At 43.5% G+C, this 18,597-nt stretch overlaps 1 protein-coding gene across 2 annotated transcripts in view; it reads right to left on the reverse strand.

Moving 5' to 3' along the window:
• The window catches only part of PSMA5 (proteasome 20S subunit alpha 5), a 509,972-nt gene that overhangs the window by 22,055 nt on the left and 469,320 nt on the right, over positions 1 to 18,597 (reverse strand). For both annotated transcript variants that reach the window (XM_050746808.1, XM_050746809.1), the window contains one exon: positions 3,119 to 3,239. In XM_050746808.1, coding sequence (XP_050602765.1) covers positions 3,119 to 3,147 — 29 coding nt within the window. In that variant the 5' untranslated portion in view covers positions 3,148 to 3,239. Of the gene's footprint in view, positions 1 to 3,118; positions 3,240 to 18,597 lie in introns of those variants that run through there.

Below are 18,597 nucleotides of genomic sequence, written 5' to 3' on the forward strand. Positions count from 1 at the left end.
GGATCAGCTGAGGTCAGGAGTTCGAGACCAGGCTGGCCAACATGGTGAAACCCCACCTCCACTAAAAAAACAAAAATTAGCTGGGCGTGGTGGCAGGCGCCTGTAATCCCAGCTACTTGGAAGACTGAGGCACGGGAATCACTTGAACCCAGGAGGCGGACATTGCAGTGAGCCAAGATGGCACCACTGCACTCCAGCCTGGGTGACAGAGTGCTAAGCACCAGTTACTTCCAAATCTCTATTACCAGTTTTACCTCTTTCCTAACTAATTTAAATGTTTGCCGAACATTTCCACTTGCATATCCCATTAGCACTTAACACTTAACACTTTTCAGTTTGAAATATTATCTCTTTAAATCCAGTCACCTTGCAAAATTGACTTCATCTCCTGCCATTCCTATTTCAGTTTTATTTTAAAACACCTCCGATCTTCCAGTGTTCCCAAGATAGGAAGTTCTGAATGATCTGACTCATTCCTCCTCATCTTTTCCCATATCCAACTATATGGTAAGTCATACCAATTCATATCAATTCCTCCTCCACAGTAACACATCACTCTTCCTTCTCAATGCCCTCATTACCTTTCACCTAACTATTGTAATAGCCTAACAGGTATTGACTCACTTTTCCCTAATTCAGACAATTAATCTCTGTAAAACACAATTATTATTTAACAGCACACAGTTGCCTACAGAACTAGGACCCAAACTCCTTAGCCTCGTATTAAAAACCATTCAATATCTAGCAGCATCCTGCTTTTCCCATTATCTCCTGCTGTTCCCATACATGTATCATATGTGCCAGTCAGACTGGACTTTTCCCAAAATGCTTTGTGCTTTTCCATTGCCCCTCCTTCATTTATCCCATATTCTCCAACTCAAAACTAGTGATCTCACTGTCTTTATTAAATTCCTACTCTTTCAAGAGACCTAGTTTAAATGTCAGCTCCTTTGTGAAGTTTTCCAAGATCCTCTCATACTGCATGCAATCCCTCATCAAAAACTCAATGGTATTGATTTGAGTTGCTCTAATGGCATTAATATATTTCTGACTCACACTATAGTTACTTCTATAAACAATTTTTTTTTTTTTTTTGGAGACAAGATCAGCACCACCATACCTGGCTGATTTGTTTTTAATGTTTAGTAGAAACGAGGTCTCACTATGATGCCCAGGCTGGTCTCCAGCTCCTGAGCTCAGGCAATCCTGCCTCAGCCTTCCAAAGTGCTGGAATTACAGGCATGAGACACTGTGCCTGTAAACAATTCTTTAAGAGTCTCAGGCTGGGCGAGGTGGCTCTCACCTGTAATCCTAGCACTTTGGGAGGCCAAGACAGGTGGATCACGAGGTCAGGAGTTCAAGACTACCCTGGCCAAGATGAGGAAACCCAGTCTCAACTAAAAATACAAAAATTAGCCGGGCATGGCGGCACTGACTGTAATCCCAGCTACTCAGGACGCTGAAGCAGAGAATTGCTTAAACCTAGGAGGCTGGCCAGGTGCGGTGGCTCATGCCTGTAATCCCAGCACTTTGGGAGGCCAAGGCGGGTGGATCACGAAGTCAAGAGATCGAGACCATCCTGGCCAACATGGTGAAACCCCGTCTCTACTAAAAATACAAAAATTAGCTGGGCGTGGTGGTGCGTGTCTGTAGTCCCAGCTACTTGGGAGACTGAGGCAGGAGAATCGCTTGAACCCGGGAGGTGGAGGTTGCAGTGAGCCAAGATCATGTCACTGCACTGCAGCCTGGCGCCAGAGCAAGACTCCCTCTCGTCTCAAAAACAAACAAACAAACAAAACCCGGGAGGCGGAGGTTGCAGTGAGCCAAGATCACATCACTGCACTCCAGCCTGGGCGACAGAGCGAGACTTTGTCTCAAAAGAGTCTCCTATATGAGAGCAAGGAGCTTGATTTTGTCCATTGCTGTAGCACCAGCACCTAGAACAGTGCCTTGTTCACAGCAAGCACTCAAGCACATTAACTAAGAGAATAAAAAGGGATGTATTTTAGGCCGTCTTGGGAAGACAGAAAAATAAGTAACAAAGCAGTCAATACATATGTTAAGTAAATGGCCACAAAATTTAATAAATGATTTCTGATAAGGATAACAATTTCTATCATACACACCCTAACTCAAAATTATATGTCACCCGAGGATGATTCTCTTCAATGTTCTGGAAGTTAAATATCGACCAACAAAGTCACTTTGTAGGACAGTGGGGAAATATGTCAAAACTTCACACACATCTTCTATGAGTCAGTAAAAAAAGATGAAAAAGTGGTAACTGCAAGTGGTCAGCATATACTTGACAGGATCAGCATATACTTGACAGGAAATGCAGCTTCTGACACCACTCAGTACAAAGAAAATGTCTGCCTTCCCTGACTTTAAAAAAAAAAAACTTAGTAGCTATGTAAAAACTTAACTCATGAAAACAGAAACTGAAAGTAAAAATGTCTACAGCATAAATATGTACAACTTAATATTGTGCACATTTTCACACCACAAGTTTTTTAAAATTTGCTTTAAACTTTTAAAAAGTCAGAAAAATTTTGGTCAGTTGGAATCAGCATGATGAGAAATCTCTTGAAAACCACTCTAAATTCCAGTTCCTGTAAAATCAGACTCCAGACAATATATCCAGCCAAAGCTACGACTGCGTTCGCGCTTCTGCAGAAACTATACATCGCAGCATGCCCTACTACAAACCAGTTGCTTTTTCTGCCAGGAGGCACGTTTAACTTTTTGTTTGTTTGTTTAAGGCAGTCATACTAGGCACGAAAAGATGAACGGGGCAAGGGGTGACCCTTGGCCCTCTCCGGGTTCAAGTTAGGAGTACCACCGGCTCCTCACGCCTTCTTTACCAAGCACAAGTCGGAGCTTCTCGCTTCCGCACTGAGTTAGGACCAAGGGGGTGACTCAGCGGTAGGACAAGTGCCGCCGATGTGGTCTACCTTGGGGAACCACGGCGGGCGCCTAAGGAGGGCAAGAGATCCCCAGGTCCGGCCAATCTCGGGTTCCTGGGGAGCCCCATGACACGGCAGAACCCAGGCCGCGCGGCCAGGTCCCGGGCCTGCCCACCCGTAATTCCCACCCGACGTCCCCCAGCCGCACGGACCTGTCGTACTCAGACCGGGTGAGAAACATGGCGAGGGCAGGAGGAGGCAGCGGCTACGCGGGGATTCTGAGGACCAACACGACTCCACCGGCGCCCAACTCACCCACACCGCCACAGTACCAAAGACCAACTGCGCGTGCGACCGCGACCTCTTTAGCCCGCCTTCCTGTGCCTGCTTCCTATTGGCTAATAGTAGTTCCCGCTGAGGTGATTGGGCCAACGCGCTTCCTCGCCAGGGCATGGTTGGTCCGGAGGAGGAGGACCAGTGAGGTACTTCCGCCTTAAATCTCGGGTGGTTGCTAGGGACGATTGGAACCCGAGGCGTGTAGTGAGTTAGCCTTTTAGAGAAGGTGTGAGCCCGCCCCAAGACTGGCAATTGAAAGGGCTTGCACGCAGAGCTGGGCTGTCTGAACCCTGACTTAATAGGTCCCTCGCCGGCTCCCGTAATCCCAGCTAGAGTACTTTGGCCCGGTTTCCTGCAAGGGCCCCACCTTCTTTCTCTTCGCAGGGTTCCCTCTCTTAGGGTTCCTCCGCGGTGTTCTCCTTGCCCGGTCGAAGACTCCAGGACTTTGGACGGCAACGGGTCCGCTACAGTGGGTCTGAGCCGGCGCCGCGGACTAGTCCCTTAGCTTCAGCCAGTTTGGCTCGTTTATTGAGAAAAGCAGGGGGCGAGGGGTTAGTATGTAAGAAAGTCTTCGAGTTTCCATATGGTTAAGGTAATTTTATCAACTCTTTCTTGCACCCCTCCACCTAGTACAGGTTTCAGACCTAAATAACCTAGAGTTCAGGATCCGACTTCAAAATATTCACTGCTTTTTCTGTTATTTGTTAAAAAAAATAAGTGTTTTCTGTGAGCCCACATCGTGCCATTGCACTGCAACCTGGGCAACAGCCAAAACCTATCCGGAAAAAAAAAAAAGAGCGCTTTCTTTATCGACGCTTCTTGCTTCCCTTCAATAAGTTGCTTAAGGAGCAACTTTACAGCTTCGAAATAACACTATAATTGAAGTATTTGTTCAAGAAAGGCAAGTACGAACTCTTGGCACGGGGGTGGGGAATAGAGGGAAATATTGGTCAAATGATACAAAGTTTCAGTCAGACAAGGTGGATGAGTTCTATAGTTAATAATCATGTATTGTGTACTTGAAATTGTGAAGAGGGTACACCTTAAATGTTCTCACTACAGGAAAGTATGTGAGGTGATGGATTATGTTGATTAGCTTCATTATTCGCAGTGTGTGTATATGTATATGTATATCAAAACGTCACGTTGTATACTATAAACATGAACAATTTCTATTTGTCTCTTACACCTTAATAAAGCTGGAGTCGGGGGAAAGAAGTCATTTATGCTAGAAAGGGAAATGGCAGCATCTCATTTCCAGTTATTAATGTGATACCACTAGTCGAGTCCTTAACCTCTGAAGGCCTGTATCTTTCCAGTAAAGTTCATTCTTGGTCCTAGATTAGGTTTGTAAGTCACCAAGGCATTTCAAAGGTCTAGGAAATGTAAAAATATGCCTTTTGAGTATTAGCCAATATCTGTTTTCCCCACCCGTTATTTTCTGACTTCCTTCATGGATTCAGTAGGAATTTAGTTTGGTCATCCCTGGCCAATCAGATGTTTAGCACTAATAAAACTGAGGAAAAACTCCAAGTAGCAATCCTCAGGGATCTGTTAGATTTCTGAGAAAAGAATGGTAATTTTTAGCTTTCTTGTCAGTTTTCTGACAGGCTTTTTTTTGTTTTGTTTTCGCCTTATCAGTTATGTTCTATGGAAAAGTCTTGGTTGTAAATTGACTACAGCTGCTCTTTAGAAGTTCTTTTATGGCCAGGCGCGGGGTCTCACGCCCGTAATCCCAGCACTTTGGGAGGCCGAGGCGGGTGGATCATGAGGTCAGGAGTTCAAGACCAGCCTGGCCAAGATGGTGAAACCCTGTCTCTACTAAAAATACAAAAATTAGCCGGGCATGGTGGTGGGTGCCTGTGATCCCAGCTACTCGGGAGGCTGAGGCAGAGAGTTGCTTGAACCTGGGAGGCAGAGGTTGCGGTGAGCCAAGATCTCACCACTGCATTCCAGCCTGAGTGACAGATGGAGTGAGACTCCATCTCAAAAAAAAAAAAAAAAAAAAAAAAAAAAAAAGGAGTTCTTTCACTACAAAGGTACTTAAGTATAATATTTCCTGAGCACCCAGGGTTGGATGGTGCTCTGCAGCCCCTACCAATGTCAGAGACAGTAGTGAAAGACTTACGAAATGTTCTTGAATGTAGACTCTCCTCTGGGTAAATGTGTTTGTGCTGTATATAACATAAATGAATGGGAGCCGCAGGTAATTGTGGATAGGAAGGAAAATCTTTTCTCCCAAGAGAGTGCATTGTAAAAATCTAACAGCTAATATAATGTCTCTTTGAAAGAAAGAAAATGAGAAATTAGCTGTTTAAAAGTAATTGAAGTTAAAATGTGTGTATGCACAAAGGAATATTGTTCACTCTTTAAAAAGGAATGAAATTCTGATACATGCTCCAACTTGGATTAGACTTGAAGACCTAATGCTAAGTGAAATCGCAGACACAAAAAGACAAATATTATATGATTCTACTTATGTTAGGTACCTATAATTGTCAAATTCATAGAGACAGAAAGTAGAATAGTGGTTATCTAGGGCTGGAGGAAGAGGGGAATGAGGAGTTAATGGGTTTAATGGATACAGCATTTCAGTTTGGGATGATGATGAAGTTCTGGAGATGGATTGTGGTGATGGTTACACTACAATGTGAACTTACTTAATGTCACTGAATTGTATACTTAAAAGTGGTTAAAATGGTAAGTTTTATGTTACGATATTTTACCACAACAGAAATAATTTTTTAAGTTAAAGGGAGGAAGAAGGAAGATAATGAAAATGTGATTCATTTGAGAGTCAGTATTCTGTCTTGTTCAGCCTAGCACCTGGCATATGCTCTAGATACATTTGTTTGGTAAATAAGTATGTATTTTTTTAACTTTTATTTTGAGTCCAGGGTGTATGTGCAGGATGTGCAGGTTTGTTACATAGGTAAACGTGTGCCATGGGGATCTGCTGTACACACCATTTCGTCACCCAGGTATCAAGCCTAGTATCCACCAGTCATTTCTCCTGATCCCCTCCCTCCTGCCACCTTCTGCCCTCCAGTAGGCCCAAGTATGCGTTGTTTCCCTCCATGTGTCCATGTGTTCTCATCATTCAGCTCCCACTTGTAAGTGAGAACATGTGGTATTTGGTTTCTGTTCCTACATTAGTTTGCTGAGGATAATGACCTCCAGATAAGGGTGGGTTGATTGATTGATTGCTATAAGCATACTAGTTCCATAGACATTAATATATGTGTGACTTGGAGAAGTAGAGTAAGTAGAAAATTCAGAATTTCAAATAGCCACTTTAAAATGTTTTTAAGTACTGTAGTTTTTTATTTCTTAAATAAAATAGACAAAAGTTTGTTGGCTACACCTTGTTAGGTGAAATACTAATACTGAGAGATGAGAGGGACTGTTCCTCATTGGAGAAATGTAAGTTATTTAGACATTAATAAAAGTTCTGCGTTCACCCATAGAGTGAGAGTTCTCAGATATTTTGGTACTATTTTGCACATTTTTGCAAAGAAAGAAAAATCATCCCTAATTGAAAGCTGCCATGATTATTTTACAGATGAAATAAACTCTATTGCAGTAAAGATACTTTTCAATTGTAGATTAGAAGCTTTGTCATTCCACTGGAAGTAAGTGTAGTACTTTGGTAAAGTTAATAGCCTGATAAATGTTGAAAATACATTTGTTAGCAAACATCATATATGTAGCAAACATCATATTGTGTCAGACATTCCTGGGTGAGGCAGAAAATATGTGGAGAATTTAAAAAGTAATTCCAAATAAATTTAGGTCCCTTTTCTCTTTCTAAATATTACATTCCCCAAATCCATTTATCCACATTTATCTCTAGTAACTACAATTTGTTTACATAAAAAGACATTTTAGATTTGGCTGCTTCCCTGTGTATCATTTTTTACTTCAGTCATTTTGTAGCGTATTTTTAAATAACAAAGGTTTTTAACTCAAGGATATAGAGAGCTTTAGCTAGCTTTGATTCTTGCAAACCCCTGAAGAAATAGAAATTGAACAGTTCAGGCCAATGACTTAGCATGGCAAGAGTACTAATGCAGGCCCATTGCTGCATAATTTGGTACTCCTCTAACGGGAAACTTTGGCTTATAGACCCCCCCATCAGCCTAGCTGAAACTTTCTTAGAACTGAGCTGCAGCTTGAGACCCTGCCTGTGCAATCCTTTTTATTCTGTCTCCTTCATAGGTGCCAGACTTATAGCACAGTCTGTAGCATCTCCCACCTTCTCCTGCTCTCATCCCTTTTATCCTTATAGACGTTTCTGCCAATTAATCTCTTACATGTTTTTATGGGCTGAATTGTGTCTTCCCCCAAATTCAGATGTTAAAGCCTTAACCCCTAGTATCTCAGAATGTGACTGAGCTAGGACCTTTAAGGAAGTGCTCAAGTTCAGTGAGGCTGTTAGGGTGGGCCCTAATCCAGTCCTGACTGGTGGCTTTATAAGAAGAGGAAATTTGGATACACAGACACCAGGGGCAGGTGCGCACAAGAGAAACGGCCACGTGAAGACTCAACAAGAAGGTGGCCATCTGCAAACCAAGGAGAGAGGTTCAGAAGAAGCCAGACCTGCTGACATGTTGATCTTGGACTACTAGCCTCCAGAACTGTGAGGAAATACATTTCTGTTGTTTAAGTCACTCAGTCTGTGGTAGTTTGTTATGGCAACCCTCGGAAACTAATACACATGTCAAATCTCACTTTGGCTTTTGCTTCTCAGAGGACACAAACTAACACAGATGGCACTAAGGGTGATCCTGGAAGACATAAGATGGGATTTCAGGACTGACTCACTCACTAGTTGGGCAAAGAGGATGCCATCCTGCACAGCATAGGAGCTTGGGTAGTTCCTAGCACAAGGTGGCGACCCAGTTGCTAAAGATTTTCATCAATGGTGACCTGGGAAAATATCCCAGTGAAGTTAAAGACCTTGCAGATACAATTTCAGGCATTTGAACTATATGGGGGAACAAGGCCTACAAGGACAGTGGAGATGCCTGGATACTGCTAAGTTATAGCGATACTCTGAAGAGGGATGAGAAAACAAAGCTCCACTTGGTTAATGGCCAAATGCGAAAGACAGAGGGTCTCTTTAGTAGCCTACAAAGAGTCATTTATTTTTTGCAATGAAAAAGCTAACATGGATGTGTGACAGACTTCAGACATGATAGGGTCACATATTCCAGACACATTTAAATGTGCAGCCAAAGAGGTCAGGGTCCTTAATGGGAAAGCCAGAGATTGAAACAAAGGATGGGACATCTGGGTGGACATCCGTATGGATGTTTGCTCTGCAGACCTCTGTATACTTTCAAAACTTGCAGAAGTGGTCTGCCCCTCTATATTAAGAGTTACTTCTTCCTCCAAACTGAAAGATAACTGCAGAGCTACTCTCCCACAAAGAAACACAGGAGTTGCCCCAACTTCCTCTCCTAGCCTCTCCAGGCCAAGAACTAGAGGTGAATACTGGCATATCCCAGCTAGGAACATGCTGGGCCTGACAAAGGAGGAAAGACAATAAGAATTAATTAGCGTATGCAGACAAGCCAGGGGAGTACTCAGGGATTGGATTTTGAGGTTGCTTGATCAAGGGTACTAAAATATAAAACAATAATCAAGATTCATTGACTTGGGGGCACTTCTTGAGACACAGAATTTAACACCCTAGCAAAGACTCAGAGATAAAACAAAGTCGCTTTTGGGGAATTCTTAGAAATCGAACAAGGGCCGGGCGCGGTGGCTCAAGCCTGTAATCCCAGCACTTTGGGAGGCCGAGACGGGCGGATCACGAGGTCAGGAGATCGAGACCATCCTGGCTAACACCGTGAAACCCCGTCTCTACTAAAAATACAAAAAACTAGCCGGGCGAGGTGGCGGGCGCCTGTAGTCCCAGCTACTCCGGAGGCTGAGGCAGGAGAATGGCCTAAACCCAGGAGGCGGAGCTTGCAGTGAGCTGAGATCCGGCCACTGCACTCCAGCCCGGGCTACAGAGCAAGACTCCGTCTCAAAAAAAAAAAAAAAAAAAAAAAAAAAAAAAAAATCTGGAACAAGTGATGGCCAATGCTCAGCAAAGTAAAAATGAGTTACCCTGGCATATGGTAGAAGAATGAATTTAAAAATAATTTAAAATAATTTAAAAATTCATTCTTCTACCATATGGGGGAAGTGAGTGTTTTCAATTGATGTATCATGTGAGAACAGAAGACCCTTTAGAGGATTATGGTCCACAGAAGGGTCGAGAAGATGCACCATTCACCAAGGCCATCAGAAGTGCTCTGTTATGAGGAACAGCAGCATCACCAAAGAGTTTTCTATAGTCCCGGACTGACAATTGGAGAAGCAGTCACTGAGTTGGGCTTATTAATAACTGAGAATTATATCACCGCAACTCCCAAGTAATAGAGGCCAGATGGTAGTGCTTAGTCATCAGAATCCAGAAGGTCCAATTACCAGTAAAAGCAGCAAGATCTGGGAAGAGTAGCAAAGTAGAAATGTCTGAATTTTTTCTGATGTATGGTAGGGGCCATTCCCTACTTGAGTCATATATTTCTGTAGACTCTGTTATAATTGTAGCTATCAGACATGGAAAGATGCAATTTGGAGTTTGTGATGATTAATTTTTTATCAGCTTCACTATAGGGTACCCAGATATTTGATCAAATATTCTAGGCTTGTCTGTGAAGGTGTTTCTGGATAAGGTTAACATTTGAATTGGTAGACTGAGCGAAACAGATTGCCCTCCCAAATGTGAGTGAGCCTCATCTAATCAATTGAAAACCCGAATAGAATAAAAAAGCTAAGAGGGAACTCTCCTACCTGACTACTTGAGCTGGGACATTGGTCTTTTCTGGCCTTTGGACTGGGACTGGAACATCAGCTCTTCTTGGGTCTCAAGCCTACCAACTTTCAGACTTTAATTGGGCAGAAGCCAATGGTCTGGCCCTTTTCACAGGGGGTCTGGAAGGCAAAGGACTGAAAAATCAAAGACAAGGAGGTCTAGGATAGAGTCATGTGTCTGGGATAGAGTCATGTGAATGAGTATCCAGAAGCAGGCATGAGGTATGAAGTTTTTATATCATGTATCTACAAAAGAAGAGGCATTAAACAATCAAGTGGGCAAAATGAGTCAGTTGACATTACTAGGCTCAATCATTGGCCACCTTGGAACTAGTATTATGGACACTGTTATGGGCTAAATTGCTGTATTTGTTCACATGCTGCTTATTAGACATGCCTGAGACTGGGTAATTTATAAAGGAAAGGTTTAATGGACTCACAGTTCCACAAGGCTGGGGAGGCCTTACAACCGTGGTGGAAGTCAAAGGAGAAGCAAAAGCACATCTTACATGGCGGCAGGCAAGAGTGTGTGTGCAGGGAAACTCCCCTTTATAAAACCAGACCTTTTTAAAACCAGTGAGAGTTATTCACTATCACACGACTTACTATCATGGGAAAGACCCACCCCCATGAGTCAGTTATCTCCCACCGGGTCCCTCCTGTGACACGTGGGAATTATGGGAGCAAAATTCAAGATGAGATTTGGGTGGGTTCAGAGCCAAAGCATTTCATTCTGCCCCAGCCCCTCCCAAATTTTATGTCCTCACATTTCAAAACCAGTCATGCCTTCCCAACAGTTCCCCAAAGTCTTAACTCATTTCAGCATTCACTCAGAAGTCCACAGTCCAAAGTCTCATCGGAGACAAGGCAAGTCCCTTCCCACTATAAGCCTGTAAAATCAAAAGCAAGTTAGTTACTTCCTAGGTACAATAGGAGTACAGGCATTGGGTAAATACACCAATTCCAAATGGGAGAAATTGGCCAAAACAAAGGAGCTACAGACCCCATGCAAGTCAAAAATCCAGCGGGGCAGCCACATGTTAAAGCTCCAAAATGATCTTTGACTCCTTGTCTCACATCCAGGTTATGGTGATGCAAGAGGTAGGCTCCCACAGCCTTGGGCAGCTCTGCCCCTATGGCTTTGCAGGGTACAGCCCCGCTCCTGGCTGCTTTCATGGACTGGCGTTGAGTGTCTGCGACTTTCCTGGGCACACAGTGCAAGCTGTCAGCGGACCTACCATTCTGGGGTCTGGAGGATGGTGGTCTTCTCACAGCTCCAACAGGCAGTGTCCCACTGGGGACTCTGTGTGGGGGCTTTGACCTCACAATTCCCTTGTGCACTGCTCTAGCAGAGTTTTCCATGAGGGCCCTGCTCCTGCAGCAAACTTGTGCCTGAGTATCCAGGTATTTCCATACATACTCTGAAATCTAGGGAGAGGTTCCCAAACCACAATTCTTCTGTGCACCTGCAGGCTCAACACCACGTGGAAGCTGCCAAGGCTTGGGGCTTGCACTCTCTGAAGCAATGGCCTGAGCTCTGTTTTGGCCCCTTTTATCCCCAGATAGGACACAGGGTACCAAGTCCCGAGACTGCACAAAGCAGCAGGGCCCTGGACCCAGCCCTTGAAACCACTTTTCCCTCCTAGGCCTCCAGGCCTGTGATAAGAGGGGCTGAGGTGAAGACCTCTGACATTCCCTGGAGACATTTTCCCCATTGTCTTGGTGATTAACATTTGGCCCCTCATTACTTTTGCAAATTTCTGCAGCTGGATTGAATTTCTCCTTAGAAAACGCGTTTTTCTTTTCTGTTGCATCATCGGGCTGTACATTTTCTGAACTTTCATGCCCTGTTTCCTCTTGAAGGCTTTTCCACTTAGTAATTTCTTCTGGCAGATACCTAAATCATTTCTCTCAAGTTCAAAGTTCTGCAGATCTCTAGGGCAGGGGTGAAATACCACCAGTCTCTTTGTATAGCAAGAGTGACCTTTACTTCAGTTCCCAACAAGTTTCCCATCTCCACCTGAGACCATCTCAGCCTGGACTTTGTTGTCCATATCATTATCAACATTTTGGTCAAAGCCATTCTACAAGTCTCTAGAAAGTGCCAAACTTTCCCACATTTTCCTATCTTCTTCTGAGCCCTCCAAACCATTCCACCCTCTGCCTGTTTCCCAGTTCCAAAGTTGCTTCCACATTTTTGGGTATGTTTACAGCAACACCCCACTCTACCAGTACCAATTTACTGTATTAGTCTGTTCTCACGCTGCTAATAAAGACATACCCGAGGCTGGGCACAGTGGCTCACGCCTGTAATCCCAGCACTTTGGGAGGCCGAGGTGGGTGGGTCATGAGGTCAGGAGTTCGAGATCAGCCTGGCCAACATGGTGAAACCCCATCTCTACTAAAACTACAAAAATTAGCTGGATGTGGTGGCAGGCACTTGTAATCCCAGCTACTTGGGAGGCTGAGGCAGAGAATTGCTTGAACCCAGGAGGCAGAGGTTGCAGTGAGCAACACACCACTGCACTCCAGCCTTGGTGACAGAGCAAGATTCTGTCTCAAAAAAAAAAAAAAAAAAAAAAAAAAAAAAAGACATACCCAAGACTGGGTAATTTATAAAGGAAAGAGGTTTAATGGATTCACAGCTCCACATGACTGGGGAGGCCTCACAATCATGGCAGAAGCCAAAGGAGAAGCAAAAGCACATCTTAATACATGGCAGCAAGCAAGAGGGCATATGCAGGGGAACTCCCCTTTATAAAACCATCAGACCTTGTGAGACTTATTCACTATCATGGGAAAGACCCACCCCCATGATTCAATTACCTCCCACCAAGTTCTTCCCTCCACACACGGGAATTATGGGAGCTACAATTCAAGATGAGATTTGGGTGGGGACACAACCAAATCATATCAGTTGCCCCCTACTCAATTCATACATTGAAGACCTAACCTCCAGTAGCTCAGATTGACCTTATTTGGAAACAGGATTGTTGCACATGTAATTAGTAAAGATGAGTTTATACTGGAGTAGGGTAGAGCCCTAATTCACTCTAACTAGTGTTATAAGCAGATGGCCATGTGAAGACATACACAGCATGAACACTATGTGAAAATGAGGCAGAGATCAGGGTAACACAACAGAAGCTAAGAGAGAGGCATGGAGCAGATTCTCCTTCATAGCTCTCAGTGGGAACCAACATTGCTGACACCGTGATCTCAGACATCTAGCCTCAGAACTATGAGACAATACATTTCTGTTGTTTAAGCCACCACGTTTGTGGTACTTTGTTATGGCAGCGCTAGGAAACTAATACCATCACATAAACGGAGTGGCCACAGTGGCAGGGATAGAGGCTATGTATGGGCTTCAACTTTCCAAGGCTGATTTAGCTACTGATGATCTTTACTGTCAGCATCAAAGACTAATGCAAAGTCCCCAATATGGCACTATTGAGGAGACCAACTGGCTGCTTGGTGACAAGTTGACAGCACTAGGTCTCTTCTACTTCTGAGGGGTTCAGTAGTTCATTCTCACAGTGATGGATGTCTAATCTGGGTGTGGGTTTTCTTTTCCTGCCCACAGGTCCTCAGTCAGGGTTTAAAATATGGAGTTTAAAATACGGGTTTAAAGTACGGGGGTTTACAGAATGAATGCCTGATCCACAAGCATAAACATCTTATGTAACATAGCATCCAACCAGGGACTTGCTTCATGGTAAAAGAGGAGTGGGAGTGGGCCTGTAACCATGACATCCATTGATCATACCATCATACCATACCATCCAGAAAAATCTGGCATTTTAAAGGGCTGGAATTACTTCCCCGCCCCCCCCCGCCCTGAGACAGCTCACTTTGTCACCCAGGCTGGAGTGCAGTGGTGCAATCTCACTGCAGCCTTGATCCCTCGGGCTTAAGCCATCTTCCCACTTCAGCCTCATGTGTAGCTGGGACTATGGGTATGTGCCACCACACCCAGCTAATTTTTTAAAAAATTTGTAGAGAGGAGGCTGGGCGCGGTGGCTCAAGCCTATAATCCCAGCACTTTGGAAGGCCGAGGTGGGCAGATCATGAGGTCAGGAGATCAAGACCATCCTGGCTAACACGGTGAAACCCCGTCTCTACTAAAAATACAAAAAATTAGCCTGGTGTGGTGGTGGGCGCCTGTAAGTCCCAGCTACTCAGAAGGCTGAGGCAGGAGAATGACGTGAACCCGGGAGGCGGAGCTTGCAGTGAGCCGAGGTGGCGCCACTGCACTCCAGCCTGGGCGACAGAGCGAGAGCTCATCTCAAAAAAAATAATTGTAGAGACAAGCCCTCACCATGTTGGGCAGGCTGGTCTTTAACTCCTTGGCTCAAGTGATCCTCCCGTCTCAGCCTCCCAAAATGCTGAGATTACAGGCATGAGCCTTCACAACCAGCCTGGAGTGACTTTCTAAAGGCACGAGTGATGTTCCACTCAGAGGCAACACTCTGAAAGAATTGGATGCTATCATTCTGGATTTGTTATACACATTAAATCAGAGGCCTTTGTAATTCTGTCATAGTTTGTTTTCCATTGCTGTAACAGAAAACCACAGACTAGGTAGTTTACGAAGAAAAGAAATTTATTTCTTACAGTTCTAGAGGCCAGGAGGTCAAAGAATATGGTGCTGTCATCTGGCAAGGTCCTTCTTGTTGTGTCATAACATGACAGCATCGCATGGCAAGAGGGCAGGAGCATGTGTGTCAGCTCAGTTTTCTCTACCTCTTCTTTTAAAGCTACAAGCCCCATTATGGGGGTCCCACCCTGATAACTTTATCTAATTCTAATTACCTCCCAAAAGCCTCACCTCCAGATGCCATCAACATATGAATTTGGAAATTAATTTTTTTTTTTTTTTTGAGACAGAGTCTCGCTCTGTTGCCCAGGCTGGAGTGTGGTGGCGCGATGTCTGCTCACTGCAAGCTCCTCCTCCCAGAGTCACACTATTCTCCTGCCTCAGCCTCCCAAGTGGGTAGGATTACAGGCACCTGCCACCACGCCCCTCTAATTTTTTGTATTTTTAGTAGAGACTGGGTTTCATTGTGTTAGCCAGGGTGGTCTCGATCTCCTGACCTTGTGATCCACCCGCTTCAGCCTCCCACAGTGCTGGGATTACAGGTGTGAGCCACTGTGCCTGGCTGAAATTAAGTTTTTAATACATGAAATTTGGAGGACACATTCAAACCACAGCAGGCCCTAATAGGAAAAATACTTGGGTCCACTAACCAAAGAGTAGATGTAGGAATAGCCCCACTTCTCTTCACTATCAATAACCCAGTAGAAGATTTTGTGCTTCCCATACTCACAAATGTGGGATCTGTAGGGCTGGAGGTCCTAGTCCCCAAAGAGGTTACACTCCTGTTAGAGATCACAGCAAGGGTCCCATTGAACTACAAGCTGTGGCTGCTGCTGGGCATTTTGGACTCCTTATTCCAGAGATCAGGAGGCAAAAAGAGGAGTCACCATCATGACAGGAGTAATTGACCCTGATCAGTAAGAGGAGGTAATGCTGCTTTTTACAGAGCCAATGTGATCCCTCTTGGGCATCTCCTGATACCTCCTTGCCCCATGTAGCTGAATGAACACATGCAGCAAATCTGGCCTGAGGAGCCCAGACCACCACATAAGCCACCAAGACCTGCTAAGGTGATAACGAATGGTGAGGGGAATTTGGAGTAGATAATGGAGGAGAGAGAGGATCAGTATCAACTGTGGCCCCCAGACAAGTTGCTGTAGTTTGTCACACTAACCTTCCTCTTCAAGTTTTCCTTTAGCAAGAAAGGCCCATGGGAACCATAGAAAAATTTCTTCCCAAACCTGTGTGAAAAAGTGGATCTCTAGGGCTCGAAGAGTGGGCTGTGGTGGTTATGAAAGTGGGCCTTTCAGATTTCCTGCTATGGGAGAATAGTTGATAACCCCAACTGCTGACTTTCTGGATCAACCAATGTGTTTGCTGCTGAGGCTATGCTTCTTAGGAACTATTTTTAGCCAGTGACTAAGCATGGTGGGGTACTAATACAGGCTCAATGGGACTTCTCTAATGAGTCACTTTGGTTCAAAGCTCAGAGGGAAATTTAGAGACAGAAGCAGCAAATTTAATTCAAAGAAAACAAAGGAAAGAAAATAAAGATGGCATCAGAAATCAATGAAATAGAATGCAGGCATCCAAGACGGAAAATCAACAAAGCCAAAACTTAATAATCTTCTAAAAGAGAAATGAAAATTCATCAACTCCTACCAAGGGTAATCAAGAAAATGTGAAAGAAAACACATTACCAATATCAGCAATTAAAAAGGGGGACATCACTATAGGTCCTATAGACATTAAGAAATATGGGAGGATGCTACAAACAACTTTATACCATTAGAGTTGACAATTAAGATGAAATGGAAAATCTTAGTGAAAAACAAAATTTACCACGACCAAAACCAGAATAAATAGAAAATTTTATATTTTAGAAGAATTGAATTCATAATTCAAATCTTCCTACAAAGAAAACTCCAGATGGCTTCACTGGTGAATTCTTTCCAAGATATATACTGCTTTTAGAAAGGCATAAAAGACATATTCATACTTTCTAATGCTTGTATATTACATACTCTATTTGTGGCTTCACTTTCCCCTGCTTCCATGCATCATTCATTGAACACCTACTATGTTTCAGGGCATGATGCTAGCTGTTATAAATACAAAGATGAATAAAGGGTTTTTTTGGTGGGGGAAGGACTTTCAGATTGATGGAAGAAGTAGATATATATAATGTAAATGCAGCAAATTCTGTACTAATGATGATATGTATAAAGTAATATGAGAGATGGTGATGAATCCAGGGAAGGGAAGGCTTCCCAGGCATGGGAGTGAAACAACATGGCATGTGCTATAGGCATAAAAATGACTAGAAAATAAAAGACATCCCTTCTCAGTCTTCCTTACTGAATCCTCTCCTCATATTCCCTTAATTTTTTTGATTCCTCAAGTCCTGTGCTTGGTTTGTTTTTCACTCTCCCCAAGCAGTTTTATCAACTCTCACATTTGCCCCTTTCACATACAAGTTAATCATTCCAAAATCTATGTCTCCAGACTCCACCTCTCTGTTGAGCTCCAGGCCCAATGTCCAAATATCTACAGAAGTCACCTATGCAAGAATTTTGCCCTCACACTATGCCATCTCCTGCATCACCAACTTCCCTCCCTTAAAAAAAATCCTTCCATTGATTGCACATGTCTCTCCAGCTACTACACAATTTCTCTCCTCCTCTTTGTGTAATGAAACTTCTCACTTTCTTTGTTTATTAGTTAAAAGTGAGGTTTTTATCCCCATTACTTTTTTTGAGACTGTGCTTATCAAGGTCACCAATAACCATCCTGTTGCCTAATTCAGTCCTTAACCTACTTGACTAAATGGCAGCATTTGACTAGTTGATCATTTTCTCTTTCTTGAAGGACTGTCTTTCCCTGGCCTTCACCCTATACTGATTTTCTTCTCACTTCAGTAACTCCTCAGTCTCTTCATTGGATCCTCTTTCTTTTCTCAACCTTTAATTATTGGGGATTCTAGTGTTCCATCCCCAGACTTTGACGACTTTTTTTCTTATACTCATTTCTTAGAAAATCTTAACCAACTCTGTCATTTTAAATATCATCTATATGTTAGTGATTCCAAAAAATGTATATCTGCAGCCTCTCCCCTGAACTCCAGACTCATATCTCCACTGGCTAATCCACTTGGATGTCTAATAGTATTCCAAACTAAATGTGTCCAAACCAAGCCTTTGATTCCTTGCTGCTCAAACCTTCAGCCTTCTCTATATCAGTAAATAGTTCTACCATTCACCCTGTTGCTCAGGCCAGAAATGTTGGGGTCATCATTAACTTCTCTGCTTCTATTACCCTCATTTGATCCACCAGCACATCCATCATCCTACCTCGAAAATATATTCCAAATCTGATTGACTAGTTCTTACCACCTTGATCACTGTTACTCTCATCCAAACTACTATTATCTCTTACCTAGATCCCTTCCTCCTAACTGGCTATCCTACTTCCACTTTCCCCCAACTATATTCTGAATGATCCTTTTACAGTGTAAGTTAGGATATGCCACTCCCCTGTTTGGAACTCTCCAGTGATTCATGTCACACTTCAAATAAAATCTAAAATTCTTTCCACAGTCTGCAAGGCCCTAATGATCTGGCCTCTTGCTGCATTCTGACCTTATGTCCTTCTACTCTCCCCTTCTTTTTTTGTACTTCAGCCATACTAGCTTCACTATTGTTTCTCCAACATATGACAAGCACATTGCTGTCTCTGGACCTTTATACTTGTTTACTTTAGAAATACTCATTCCACAGATATTCTTATGGCCCATTTCCTCACACCATTCAGGTCTCAGTTCAAATGTTACCTCCTCAGGGGAACCACCCTATCTAAAATAACTCTTTGATTTGCTGTGCTTTTACTCTA

The sequence above is a fragment of the Macaca thibetana genome, chromosome 1 (assembly GCF_024542745.1).
Source record: "Macaca thibetana thibetana isolate TM-01 chromosome 1, ASM2454274v1, whole genome shotgun sequence".
Taxonomy (NCBI): Eukaryota; Metazoa; Chordata; class Mammalia; order Primates; family Cercopithecidae; genus Macaca; species Macaca thibetana.